Here is a 12,286-nt window from a genome sequence, read left to right as displayed (position 1 = left end):
CAACCACTGTAGAAAACATTTAAAATCCGTTTGTTCGTACAAAACACGAAGCACTAAAAATATCGCAATAAACAAATAAGATGACAGTAGCATGACATCAAAGTTTTGACTTCCTGTTGTGTAGTCTTAACGAACAAAAAAATCACATATAATTGTCACCGACCTAATTGCCACACAATTTTACAATCACATTAACACAGACACAAATTACGCGCCCCCGTCAAATGGACAATTAATGAATATCATTAATCTGACTCACCGCAGGAACGTGTATATATGACAAGATCAAGGACCGGAGCGGCAGTTATGGAAAATTCATGACCATGCCTGGAGCATCACAGTTGAAATATAGAAAAGTAAGTTTAAAATGCGATGAATCCCGAGAATCCAATAATATATATATATATATATATAAAACTCAAACTTTCTATAGTTATGCGGTTATATTTTGAAAATAAACTTATATGATTATTAGAAAACGCGTTATGGCCAAATAATTTAAAAACATATTTAGCTGTCATTTGCCGACCGGCAATAGTTATGTACTTTCTTGAGATTTATTGATCTTACAATATTTAGATTGTAAATGATAAAACTTAACAAATCCTGTTCATTTCATATTTGCTTTAGATTTTATAAAGTATATTCAATGTAAAACACTTAACAAAAAGCCTACAAAATCTTGACAAGTAAATTTTATGTTTTAGAAAATGCCGAAACCCAAAAATAATCAAGCGCAAAAGAAAGAGGTAAATTAGTACACTTTATAATAAACAATCTTATTTTATTTTTGAAATCTGATTTCAGATAAAAGTGGTTAATAATAGTCCATTTTCAAAAGATAAAAGCGGTAATGTCTTAATAAAAATTCTAGCTAAGCCAGGAGCAAAGTTAAACTCAATCACTGGTACGTATATAAATAAATATGCATATACTTTATAATAATAAATAATTTATAAAATTTAGATGTCAGCGAAGATGGCATTGGTGTACAAATAAATGCGCCACCAATGGAAGGCGAAGCTAACGCTGAACTCCTCAAATATATTTCGCAAGTACTAGGCTTGAAGAAATCTAACGTTTCTTTAGAAAAGGTAATTTGTTATTATTTTGAAATTCTGATTAAAAATCTTTATAATATGAATTATTTTAGGGATCAAAGTCGCGACAAAAGACATTGATGATATCGGACAGTAATTTGGCAATTGAGGATATAGAGAGCAAGATAAATAAAGAGATCCATAGTAACACTTGATTTGATGCTTTTTTGTAACCTAGACCAATCAGTTATATTGCGAAACTCCTCGAAATACTATTTTTTTATATTAATTCTATCTATTAAACAAATAAAATATGAAAAAAATAAGTTTTTAAACATGTAAGTATCAAAAAATGGGCTTCCCTGGGCATTTACATTTATATTACCTTTTATAGCTTAACACTATACAGGCTGTATGGTTCAGTGGGTAATCTTTACTAAGGACTGATATTTTTGCGCGCCAATTCGAAGTTTGTTAATATGTAGGGGGCGGGGCACCTATTCATGCCATATTTTTAAAAAATATTATGGTTTAATAAATTCAAGTGATTTACAGCCTTAAATTATACTAAATAACGATATTATTAGGCTCAGGTTTATGGCACTTTTATATGCCCAATGAGTACTGGCGATTTCTATAGAAGCCGTCCGCTGTGAAAAGGTTAAAAATGATTAAAAAAAACTTTTAAATAATCTGTTTAGTAATAAAGACGAATATCCTTGAATTCTAGTAAAAAATAAATGATAAATGGGTTGTGCCATAGACTAATAATGCTTGACGAAAACATGTCACAGGACGGTAACTGTTGGCGGAAAATGGCTATACCGTGTCATCGGCCTGTAGTGTTACCATTTTTTAGATTTAATATTAGCAGTTTGCCTTGACAAAAATAAGGTATATGTTAGATTTAACTTTTGTAATTTTCAAGCATTTATAATAAATTCTAAGAAATGTAATATTCAATGACATTTATATTTAAAAGAAAACCTTAGGTTTTTAAAATAATATGATGTATTAACTTTTCAAACAACAATATCACGAAAAATAATTACACTAATTAATATAATTTATCTAAAAATTAAAGAAAATAATATATTTAATAAAACATTTATTATAGAAAATCGTAATAACATAGAACAAGTCACTTGAGATTTTTTTTGAATAAGACACGCAATATAACAAATATATTTTTAATTTCATCAATTATAACTATTGTTAGATACATGAAAAAGAAGTGCAATAAAAATCTTTAGTTTTAACATCAATAATCAAAGCTAAAATTTTTCGATCTTCTAAAGAAAAACTAAATTTAAATAAGTTAATGTATTAACCTAAGGTAGAAAAGGTTCAAGGTCAACAGTTAAAACATCACTGACCAGACAATCTGCAGGCTGAAATATTCAAGTGTAATTAATAATCAAAACCGTTTAATAATATTTATGTATATTCAAATAAATAATACCTCAGGACATATTCCAATCAAGGCATCGGCATGACCGTAAAACTCTTCCTTCAAAGATATGACAATCGTTTGAAGATTAAACTTTTTCTCTCGGATGTAATAGGCCACTTTACTGATATTAGTGTTGTCCAAAGCAGCGTCAATCTCATCGAGTAAGAAGAACGGAGCCGGATGGTAACTGTGGATGGCGAACAACAAAGCGAGGGCTGCAACAGTTTTTTCTCCTCCTGACAAATTCGACATGGGCTGGAAGCGTTTTCCTGGAGCGACGCAGTTATAATTTATACCATCGAGATAAGGTTCTTCAGGATTCTCGGGTCCGAGGAATGCTTGAGCAGACTGATTCTTAGCCAGAGCCTAACATAAATTTATAAATTAATAGTTAGAACGCATAGATAGAAGAATAGACAATTACCTTATAAATATTATCAATTTCGTTGACGACATGATCGAAGCATTGCATGAACTTATCGTGTCGCTCTTTCTTGATACGTTCAAATGCAACTTTTGCTTTGTGTGCTTTTTTACGAGCTGATTCAAAGGCTTTGTTTGTGACGCTGACTTTTTCACGTACTTCATTTAGTTTTTGCATCGCCTGTAAGATATTAATAATTTAATATAAGAATAATTAAATAGATATATTTTTTATAAAACTACTGTTATAAAATTTTTAGTGAATATTCTACTGGATATTTTTAAGTCAAAGCAACTTATTTTTGAATAACTTTATGTAGGTATTTTAACAGACAAAAATTAATAAGTTTCAAAGACAATTGTTCAATTTTATAAGAATTAACTTAGGAGATGTATGCTTCTCTCATGATCAATTTTACGTTGCAATGTCACGAGTGAAGCAGATGAAAATAATCCAATAAAATACTCCATTTAGGTTCAAGTGATGAATGAAACGCATGTGAAGCCGGGTAGGAAAGCTACTTATTATTATAATTATTATATTAATTCACCCTCATATTGGGCGCTTGAATCTTGTCCACAGTATGTTGCAAATTGTTTATGGATCTGCTGAGTTTATCGGCTGTCTTTTTGATACTATCCAATTCGTCTAATTCTCTGTGATCTTCTTGAAGTGAGCTATAGTCGATGCGAATTTTAGCTTCTTTATCGATCAAAGCCGTGGAATTCGCTGTCGATGAAGATTCGTTTTCAGTGCTGGAGCCTTCAGCCGTAAAAATATCCGCCATGTTGCCGTGTTTCATCGGAATCACAACATCTTCCATCTGAAATATGTATTCATTGTATCATTATAATATTCACACGTCCCATGGAGCAATTTTAATTAAGACAGAAAATTACCTTGCATTGTTTGAGAATATTATGCCGATCGTTTTTCTTGCTCTCTATCTTTGACTCCATACTGCCAATTTGCTTTTGAGCCGCCATTATATCTTTAGCGATATTACCAACTTCGCGTCGTGCCTATCCATATTAAATTAATTAAAAATTAAGATAAATATTGCAAAAATATATGTTATACTTACTTTTCCCATCTCGTCTTCCATCTGTTCGACTTGATGACGTTTCACTTGACGTTCAGCTTTGAGTGTTTCGGCACGCTGCATTTCACGATCGATATCACTGCGTTGTTTGATTTCAGCTTGACGTGAAGCCTCCAATTCATCGTCGCCGTCTTGGACAGTGCGTTCCCATCGCAACACATTTTCTGAAGCATTCAGAATCGTATTATTAAAATAAAAAGCAAAGAAAATCCAAATAAGCGGCAATATCTACTTTGAGTGTCTCTTGATTTCTCAAACTCTAAATTGCTAGATATGCGATCGATTTGAGAATCAAACTCCATCTTTCTCTTTGCTCTCTCTTGTTGAGTTCTCAACTCACGCTCTTCATATTGTCTAAAAACGTATGTTTATTAATATATATTAAGTAGTATTATTAAAAAAAATATGTACCGTATGTTATCGACGCCAATATCACGACAGAATTGTTTAAACACGACATCTTCGACAGTATTCATCCTCTCTTTGATTGATTCAATGTTTTCATTGCGATTTTCCATTGTATATTCAATTTCAGAAATACTCGGCTGAAAATAAATTTGTGATTAAATTTGAAATATATGTGTATATAAAATGAGAAATATTTGACTCACTCCGAAAGCTTCGATTTTAGATAATAAATTTGTTAATTCTGCTTCTAAATCAGCAATTTGCTTCAACTGTAAAACACATAATTTAAATAACATTATACGCACATACATATATATATATATATATATATACAGGGGCGTATATTCAGGGTGTGCTAGGTGTGCGGCGCACACCCACAAAACCATCTAAAATATAAATTTAGAAAATTTAGGGCATAAAGCGACATCATTTTGCATACAGTAGTATGCAAAATTATAAAATTTTAATATGCAGTGTATAGTATGCATTGGTATTTGTCAGTCGCTCTAAAAGTTTCCGCGCGACCGACACGCTATGTATTACTCATGTGGCGCGCCGACCTTGAGTGCGGCGGCCGACTAAAGTAAATTGTTCCGAGATTTAACGGCTGAAGTCGATCTGTCGGCTGGCAGCGCTCAGTAGTAAAATTGGTCTCGAATTTGGTGCACGTACTTCAAAAACTCTTGCGTCCGTCGCTGCTTTTTTATTACATTATATCACAATAACAGGTCACTCATTTTTTATATTTTGGCGTAAAATAGTTTATTATCTTATTTACATATGATCAATACTTAATTTTTTATTCTAGATTATATTTTTTTATTTACCCCAATAATGATGAAGAATACTGTTGAAGATATTTTGAATAATCCATTTTCAAAAATAAGTTATGAAATTAAATTGAAGATCATCAAAATTGGCAAACCACGTCCACCTCTTCTCAATTTATTTATGAAGCATAAAGACAATAAATGTGAATATACAAGACATTTTTCATTTTCGTCATATGAACGAACTGAGTGGTTAACAGGCTGCGAACTTCGATCTGGATTGTTCTGTTGGCCATGTTTATTGTTTTCCAAAGAAAGAAGCGTAATTCACTAAACAAAGGAAATTACCTTGAATTTTTAAATGCACTTCGAGAATACGATTCTGTTTTGGATACTCATTTAAATACTGCAACGGTGTTTCATGGTATTTCCCCATCCATACAGAATGACATAATTGAAGCGATTGGTGATGTTATTAAAGATCATATTAAGGAAGAAGTAAATTCAGCAAATTTTGTCGCTATTATTCTTGACGAACTCTCAACAGTTTTGCGTTTTGTTTATGAAGGTAAAGTTTACGAGCGGTTTATTGGCTTTACAGACGTTAGCTCTGATAAAACAGCCGATGGCTTATTTTGCCACGTTGTAAATATAATTGAAGAATTTCAAATTCAAGAAAAATTAGTTGGACAGACTTATGATGGGGCGAGTGTAATGAGTGGGCATATTAATGGTTTGCAAGCCAAAGTACTCGAAGTTTATCCATTGGCCATTTTTACACACTGCTATGCTCATATGTTGAATTTAACATTACAACAAGGTCTTTCCAATATAAAAGTGTGCAAATCATTCTTTCAAACTTTAAATGGATTGTCTGCATTCTTTTCGAAATCTTCCAAACGAATAAATGCTTTACAAGAGTTTGTAGGTAGAAGACTTCCTTCTGTTACACCTACAAGATGGAATTACACATCACGGTTAAGTAACACAGTGCAAAAATACAGAAATGAATTTACGGACTTTTTTCGAGACGTCGTGAAAAATTGTGAACTATGGGACCCCGACACTGTAATAAAAGCACGAGGTTTTCTTAGCTTTTTGGAAGATTTTGAAACAAGAAAACTTCTCCACATATTTTCAAACCTTTTTGGAAAAACTGATGTGTTATACAACATTTTACAATCCAAATCTTTTGACATATTATATTTCTGTAAGAAAGTTACCAAAATTTTGCAACAACTCAGACATGAACAGGAAAATAATTATGAAACATTATGGGATTCTTATGTAACGGAAGAAAATTATCCAAGACTGAGTAATGATTTGCTTGTTGAAGAAAAGCACGCGTTTAGCCAACTATTTAATACAATAGTTGCTAATATATGTAAGCAAATTGAATACCGTTTTTCTTCAATGTCCAAATTGGAATATTTTCACCTTCTGGAGAAAGAAAAATATGAGCAATATAAAGGAAAATTTTCAAATGAATTACTTATCAAACTGCAACAATTCTATGGAACATTATTTAATTATATAAGTTTAAAAAATGAGCTTGCTGTTCTTTATCATTTGCCTGAATTTGCAGAGAAATCTGTTCATGAGCTTGTACAATTTATGAACACAAATAATCTTGAGTCAGGTTTTCAGGAAATAGATAAATTAGGCAAACTAATATTAACTCTTCCAAGCAGTACTGCTTCAGCAGAACGTTCATTTTCTGCTCTGAAACGAATTAATAATTGTTATCGAAGTACCCAAGGCCCAGAAAGGCTATGTGGCCTTAGCTTGATTTCAATAGAAAAAGGGATCCTTATGGACATTAAAAAGAAGAGCACTTTTTATGACAGCGTGATAGAAAAAAATATTATTAAAGAAAGACGATTAGATTTTATATATAAATAATTATAATTTTATGTTTATTGGAAATTTGATATTTTTATATAATAATATTTTAGATTAGGTTTGATGTTTATTTATTTATTTATATATGGGGAAAAGCTGTAAGGCAGTTTAGGCATGCCAAAACCTCGGCTAATAAAAATGAAAAAATGTACGTTTTTTCTATTTTTTATAGCACACCCAATATTAACACCCACCGTACGCCACTGATATATATATATATATATAAGAGGGGGCCCAAAAGCAAGAACAGATGTGCAGATTATTGATATAATTTGCAAGAAGTAAAGAATATTCTTTAACACATTGAATACCGGGCATTATTCCTAAAAATGCAGCCGTGTGGCAGGGTTTAGTTGCGAAAATTAGAATCTAAACTTATTTTTTTAAACCATCCAAACTTTTTAATTAGTTAACGTTTTAACATAAAATACAGTTTTGTAATGATTGTTTTTTATATTAACGATGGTAAAATTAGTAAATGTTAAATCACCAAATATACATATATAAAAAACGATACAGATTATGATAAAATGATAGTGAAATATTTTTACTCATATAAACAAAAAATATTGTGCACACGATATTCAATGTGTTAAGAAATTTCTAACAGGAGATTAGAAAATATTTAGAGAAACTTTTGGGTACCCTAAAACTAAAACTTAAGATTAATACACACTGTAGTGTCGCGATCCGTCTTCGAGTACTTCAATCTCGTTTCGAGACCTTTAATTTGAGAATCGACAGTTGTTAATTCAGATTCTCTTCGACTCTTCTTCAAAGATTCTTTTAATTCTTCTGTAAGTTTTTCCTGATTGAAGAAACAAAGTGATTAATCTGAGTTTTTATTTATTGTATAATTTAAAAACAAACCTTTTTAGCCTTTAACTGTGACATTTGTTTTTCATCCCAACGTTTCGCTTTTCTAGCAAGATCGAGACTGCCTCCAGATATGATTCCTGATTTTTGATAAAATGTACCATCTAAAGCCAGAGCATCATACCGGCTATTTTTGCTCCGGTCTAAATCGTAAGCAACACGAGAAGCATCTTCGGGAGTTTCGCAGACCAGAGCATTGTTCGTAACAAACAAAACTGCTCTATGGATCGCTGGAGGTTCGAAACGAAGAACATCAAAAAGCAATTTAACGTTTTTTGGTTCTTTAATATCTCTGAGCCTTTCCTTTAATGGCTTTGCTTGAATGTAGTCCAACGGTAAAAACGTCTCAGGTTCAAGCATCCGTTCCTTCAAGATTTGAATACATTTCCTTGCAGTTTTTTCAGTGTCAACCACAATAGCTTCCATGTATTTTCCGAGCACTTTAGTAATGGAAACGTTATATCGTTTGTGTGTAGGTTGACACATATTGATCATTCGATCGTACTAAAATATTTTACATTATAAGAAAACTGAAATAAGATCAAATGTACAAAGCAAAAAAAATCAAACGTACGACTCCTGGTATTTCTCTTTTGAAGCTTTCGACAATTTCTTGCTTTTTCCTACGTCTAGCGTCTTCGTGTTTGTCTACACGAGCGTCACCGAGTTGTTCGCCTACTTCTTCCAGCTCTGCCTGCAGTTCAGCGGCGCGGCCTCTACCCGCTCCGACGTCAGCTTGCAACTCGGCCCTGATACGATGCTGATCTTCTAACGCTATCTCGGAAGTCCTATAAAATAAATATATAAAAATGATGGCATGTTTAGTAGATTATATAAATTCACGTAACAATCATACTTGATATGTTCAGTCAATTTTTCAATTCTTTTAACAGCTTCAGCCTTTTCGTGTCCCTTTTGCCGATGTTTATTCTCAAATTCGCTCTTTTTACGAATTTCGTTATCGACACGATCTTGATCTGATTTTTGCTCTCGATTGACCGAATCTAATTCTTGCAAATATCTAGCCGATTGCATGGAGGCTTCTTTCTTCAGTTGTTCATATTCTCTAACCTGAATTTTGTATAAAAAAGTATTTTGATATATAAATAAATATTGCATATTTACATTAAATAAAATTGAGAATAGTCACTTGTGCTTCTTCTAAATGCACATCTCGGCCGCGACTTTGACTTTGATCGGCGATTTGAGTTTCCCATTCTTTCTTTGTATTTTCGACTACTCGAAGTTCTTCTTCTAGCTTGTGTATATCGGCTTGATGAGCAGTGTTAGCCTTTCGCGCCTGCTCTAGTGTCTTTTGAGCGCTTTCCAATTTTTTCTGATTGTGCGAAACTCTCTCTTTGGCCTTTATAAACGTCGGTCTTTTTTTTGTAATTTCGACTTCCTAGCGATAGCGAAACCAACAGATATTTTATAAAATATGCTAAATCAAGATAATCAATCAAAATACTAACCACTTCGCGAAAATCTTGCTCAATTTTGGCCATCTCTCTCTGAAGAGTGCCCACTTCTTTTTTCTTATCTTTAAGAACATCTTCGGCTTTACTCTTCTTCTTCTCGACTTTAGAAATTTCTTGCTGTTTATAATGTAGATCTTCTTCTATCCGTTTAATGTTCATTTCATTATGGTACAATTTGAAGAGTTGAAGTTCAACTTGTTTTTCAGCCTAAAAAAATATGAGAAATTACTTAATTGAACAATGACATATAAATATTAAATACTAACAAGTTCTTGTTTCAATTGTGCGTATTTTTCAGCTTCTTCCTTTTCCAGTTTAGCCTCTTTGCGTTCGGCCGCAATGCCTTTCTTTTGTTGATAAGAGAATTGAGTTTCTTCGTCGGCCCTCGTTACTTCTAGGCGGCATCGTTCATACTCTTCTTTTAAAGCTCCAGAACTAAATAAAATAAAATACAATTTTATAATTGGAGCGTTAAAGTGGGTTACAATCGAAATAAGTACCCGCTGATTTCTTCAAAGAGCAACGTACGCTCTTTAGGATTCTTCATTGCGATGCTTTCGACAGCACCTTGGAACACTAAAAAGTTTTTAGCTTTCACGTTGATGCCCAATTTTTCCAGTTCGCTTAAATAACTTTGACTGGATACAAACTGTAATATCATTTCATATAAAATTATTATAGATAATGTTGTTATATGAAATGTGCGTTTAATCGCTTTATTGTCATGAGAAACGTTAAACGATATGATATATGTGTGCGCTTAAATGCTTTCAAAGACTTAATTGAAAGCATATCTGAACAACACAATGAGATGAATAATAATATGATCAACATACCGATCCGTCGATCTTGTGTTCGGAAGATTGTCCTTGCACGACTCTTTGGAAGCGCTTTTCTCGTTTATCGTCAAGCAAAAAGATCGCAGTGACTGAAGCGCTGTATAACATTTATTTTATTAGTAATAATAATGTGCAAAAAATACATGTGTAGAGTAACAGACCTGCGGGATAATGGCCTATTTATAGAGGCTCCATGAATGAGATCTGCCAGTCTTTTTACACGTAAACTGGATGTCTTCTCACCCATGACAAAACTGACGGCGTCCATGAAGTTGGATTTTCCTGTTGGAAGGTGTACATATTACTTTCTATTAAGGTATTGAAGTGTCAAAAAGCGAGGGAAAAGTCAGTTTATTACCGGAGCCATTGGGTCCGATTACGGCCGTGAATGACTTGAGGGGGCCGATTAGGTGTTTGCCTCGGTAAGATTTAAAGTTTTCCACTTCTATATACTGCAGGAAGGCCGGCATGATGAAAGTTTTGGAAGCCCGGCGCAGAGTTTGTTATGACGCTCCGGCCGCGGCACACGGCCAGAATGTGCTGCCGCTTTGGTGGTGCTCCGATGTAACGAGCATCTCACTATTTACGTGTTTCATATTATCCCAGAGATGTTTTAAATTAAAAAATCATACACATAAAATGATAGCTAGTAGTTATTATATGTTAATAAATTTATCTACGTCATTTTTTAAAATTTTGATAGTTAAAATAGTATTCAACAAATATGTTTGTTTTAAAATTTCTATTTGTAACATTCGTTTTATATAGTTTCTATGATTGACACAATATATACCAAGCTAGGTATATATGACACTTTTATGCATCAAGAATAATTGAAATTATTTTAAAAATAAAACGAAAAATTTAAAACAAATAAAAATAGCAACAATACTTTTTTATAACTTTCTTACTCGTATATTTAAAAATACGCACATTAGCAATTTAACACGAGCACATACAAAACATCATTTTTATATATTATAATATATTTAAAAACAAAATGATCTAACTTTAAGACAAAGACACACCATCATGTCATGGCGTGACGGGTCAGAATAGTATCGGTTTCATATGCGTTACATCACGCTACGACATGATGGCGTGTCTTTGCCTTTAGCTTCCTAGCATTTTACAAAAAAACCCACAAATTTAAAGATATCTTCGTATATTTTTTATTAATCGAACATTTGACGTATTTCATATTTTATAAAAAATAATTTCAATTAAATGGACACCTTTGAACCTTTTCTAGCAGTCGATGAGTTTTCAAGCGGTATCTCGGCTATAACTTGGTGAACGTTGGTTTTTAGGTGCACCATAGTTCGGGTTTGCCACCGTAGACAAGACTCTTGGCGTAACTCTACAAAAAACCCAACAGCATTAAATCGCACTATTTAGGCGGCCAGTTGATATCACCAAAAAGTGAAATAATGCGACCTTCGAATTTTTCACGGAAAAACATTCAACGTTGCACTCGACGTGTAACAAGTTTCGCCTTCTTGTTGGAACCACGCGCCTTTCATATATATTAGATTTCATGCCAAAATCACTTATCATGCGTTAATTGCACTCACGATTGTCCGATCTTCATCATTTTCAAAAAAATAAGTTGCAATGACGCTGCCTGACCACAATGCGCACCAAACAGTCCCTTTTTATGCGTGTATTGCTCTCTCGTTAATGATGATTTTTATGTCCCATATGCGGCAATTTTATTTATTAACATACCCAAAGAGGCGGAACTGCGCCTCACCAGAGAAGATTTAAAATAATCAGCATTAACTTCCTGCTGCTCTAACACATAATCTGAGTAAATTGTTCGCTGTTCATGATATGTGGGCTTCAGTTATTGTGTTATCTGAATTTTGTACGGATGTAGGTGGAAGTCCAGGTGCAAAATAGACCAAGGGCGAAAGCCGATTCCGGGTGTCTTAGGCCACACTTTCACTTACAGAAGCAATATTCTCAGCTGAACGGGTGTCTTGACGATGCTC

The 12,286-nt window shown here is 33.1% G+C and overlaps 2 protein-coding genes across 3 annotated transcripts; one reads left to right on the top strand and one right to left on the bottom strand.

The window, feature by feature from the left end:
* The first annotated feature begins 506 nt into the window (after nucleotides 1–506).
* Nucleotides 507–1,993, top strand: LOC148235854 (uncharacterized). 2 transcript variants are annotated; one of them, XM_088184417.1, is made up of 5 exons: nucleotides 507–640; nucleotides 708–749; nucleotides 808–907; nucleotides 967–1,094; nucleotides 1,154–1,993. In XM_088184417.1, exons 1-5 carry the CDS (start codon nucleotides 587–589, stop codon nucleotides 1,253–1,255), a joined length of 426 nt encoding a protein of 141 aa, XP_088040543.1. In that variant the 5' UTR covers nucleotides 507–586; the 3' UTR covers nucleotides 1,256–1,993. The 2 variants fall into 2 exon arrangements, with proteins under 2 accessions (XP_088040543.1, XP_088040542.1); XM_088184416.1 differs by having other exon boundaries at nucleotides 567–749; nucleotides 1,154–1,349.
* Nucleotides 1,994–2,133: 140 nt separating this feature from the next.
* Nucleotides 2,134–10,834, bottom strand: SMC1 (structural maintenance of chromosomes 1). The gene is made up of 20 exons (XM_088183793.1): nucleotides 10,651–10,834; nucleotides 10,454–10,574; nucleotides 10,290–10,389; nucleotides 9,954–10,102; nucleotides 9,720–9,888; nucleotides 9,448–9,660; nucleotides 9,126–9,377; nucleotides 8,832–9,046; nucleotides 8,550–8,763; nucleotides 7,970–8,479; nucleotides 7,776–7,907; nucleotides 4,631–4,696; nucleotides 4,431–4,564; nucleotides 4,252–4,373; nucleotides 4,002–4,183; nucleotides 3,817–3,939; nucleotides 3,468–3,740; nucleotides 2,918–3,097; nucleotides 2,503–2,859; nucleotides 2,134–2,431 (listed from the first exon to the last, which is right to left on the bottom strand). The coding sequence occupies exons 1-20, from the start codon at nucleotides 10,760–10,762 to the stop codon at nucleotides 2,372–2,374; spliced, it is 3,684 nt and encodes a 1,227-aa protein (XP_088039919.1). The 5' UTR covers nucleotides 10,763–10,834; the 3' UTR covers nucleotides 2,134–2,371.
* Nucleotides 10,835–12,286: the final 1,452 nt, after the last annotated feature.

Source organism: Plectrocnemia conspersa, unplaced genomic scaffold (assembly GCF_051122295.1).
Source record: "Plectrocnemia conspersa isolate PC_06_02 unplaced genomic scaffold, ASM5112229v1 ptg000004l, whole genome shotgun sequence".
Taxonomy (NCBI): domain Eukaryota; kingdom Metazoa; phylum Arthropoda; class Insecta; order Trichoptera; family Polycentropodidae; genus Plectrocnemia; species Plectrocnemia conspersa.
This window is presented reverse-complemented; position numbering and strand designations above follow the sequence as displayed.

Bases quoted from the DNA above. Each gene is read 5' to 3' on its own strand.
- LOC148235854 (XM_088184417.1), top strand. From the start codon at position 587: ATGATAAAACTTAACAAATCCTGTTCATTTCATATTTGCTTTAGATTT. The intron at 908-966 runs GTACGTATATAA...TATAAAATTTAG, and splicing joins AAAGTTAAACTCAATCACTG to ATGTCAGCGAAGATGGCATT. The intron at 1,095-1,153 runs GTAATTTGTTAT...GAATTATTTTAG, and splicing joins CTAACGTTTCTTTAGAAAAG to GGATCAAAGTCGCGACAAAA.
- SMC1 (XM_088183793.1), bottom strand. From the start codon at position 10,762: ATGCCGGCCTTCCTGCAGTATATAGAAGTGGAAAACTTTAAATCTTAC. The intron at 9,661-9,719 runs GTTAGTATTTAA...ATATTTTTTTAG, and splicing joins CACAATTGAAACAAGAACTT to GCTGAAAAACAAGTTGAACT. The intron at 9,047-9,125 runs GTGACTATTCTC...TACAAAATTCAG, and splicing joins TGCATTTAGAAGAAGCACAA to GTTAGAGAATATGAACAACT.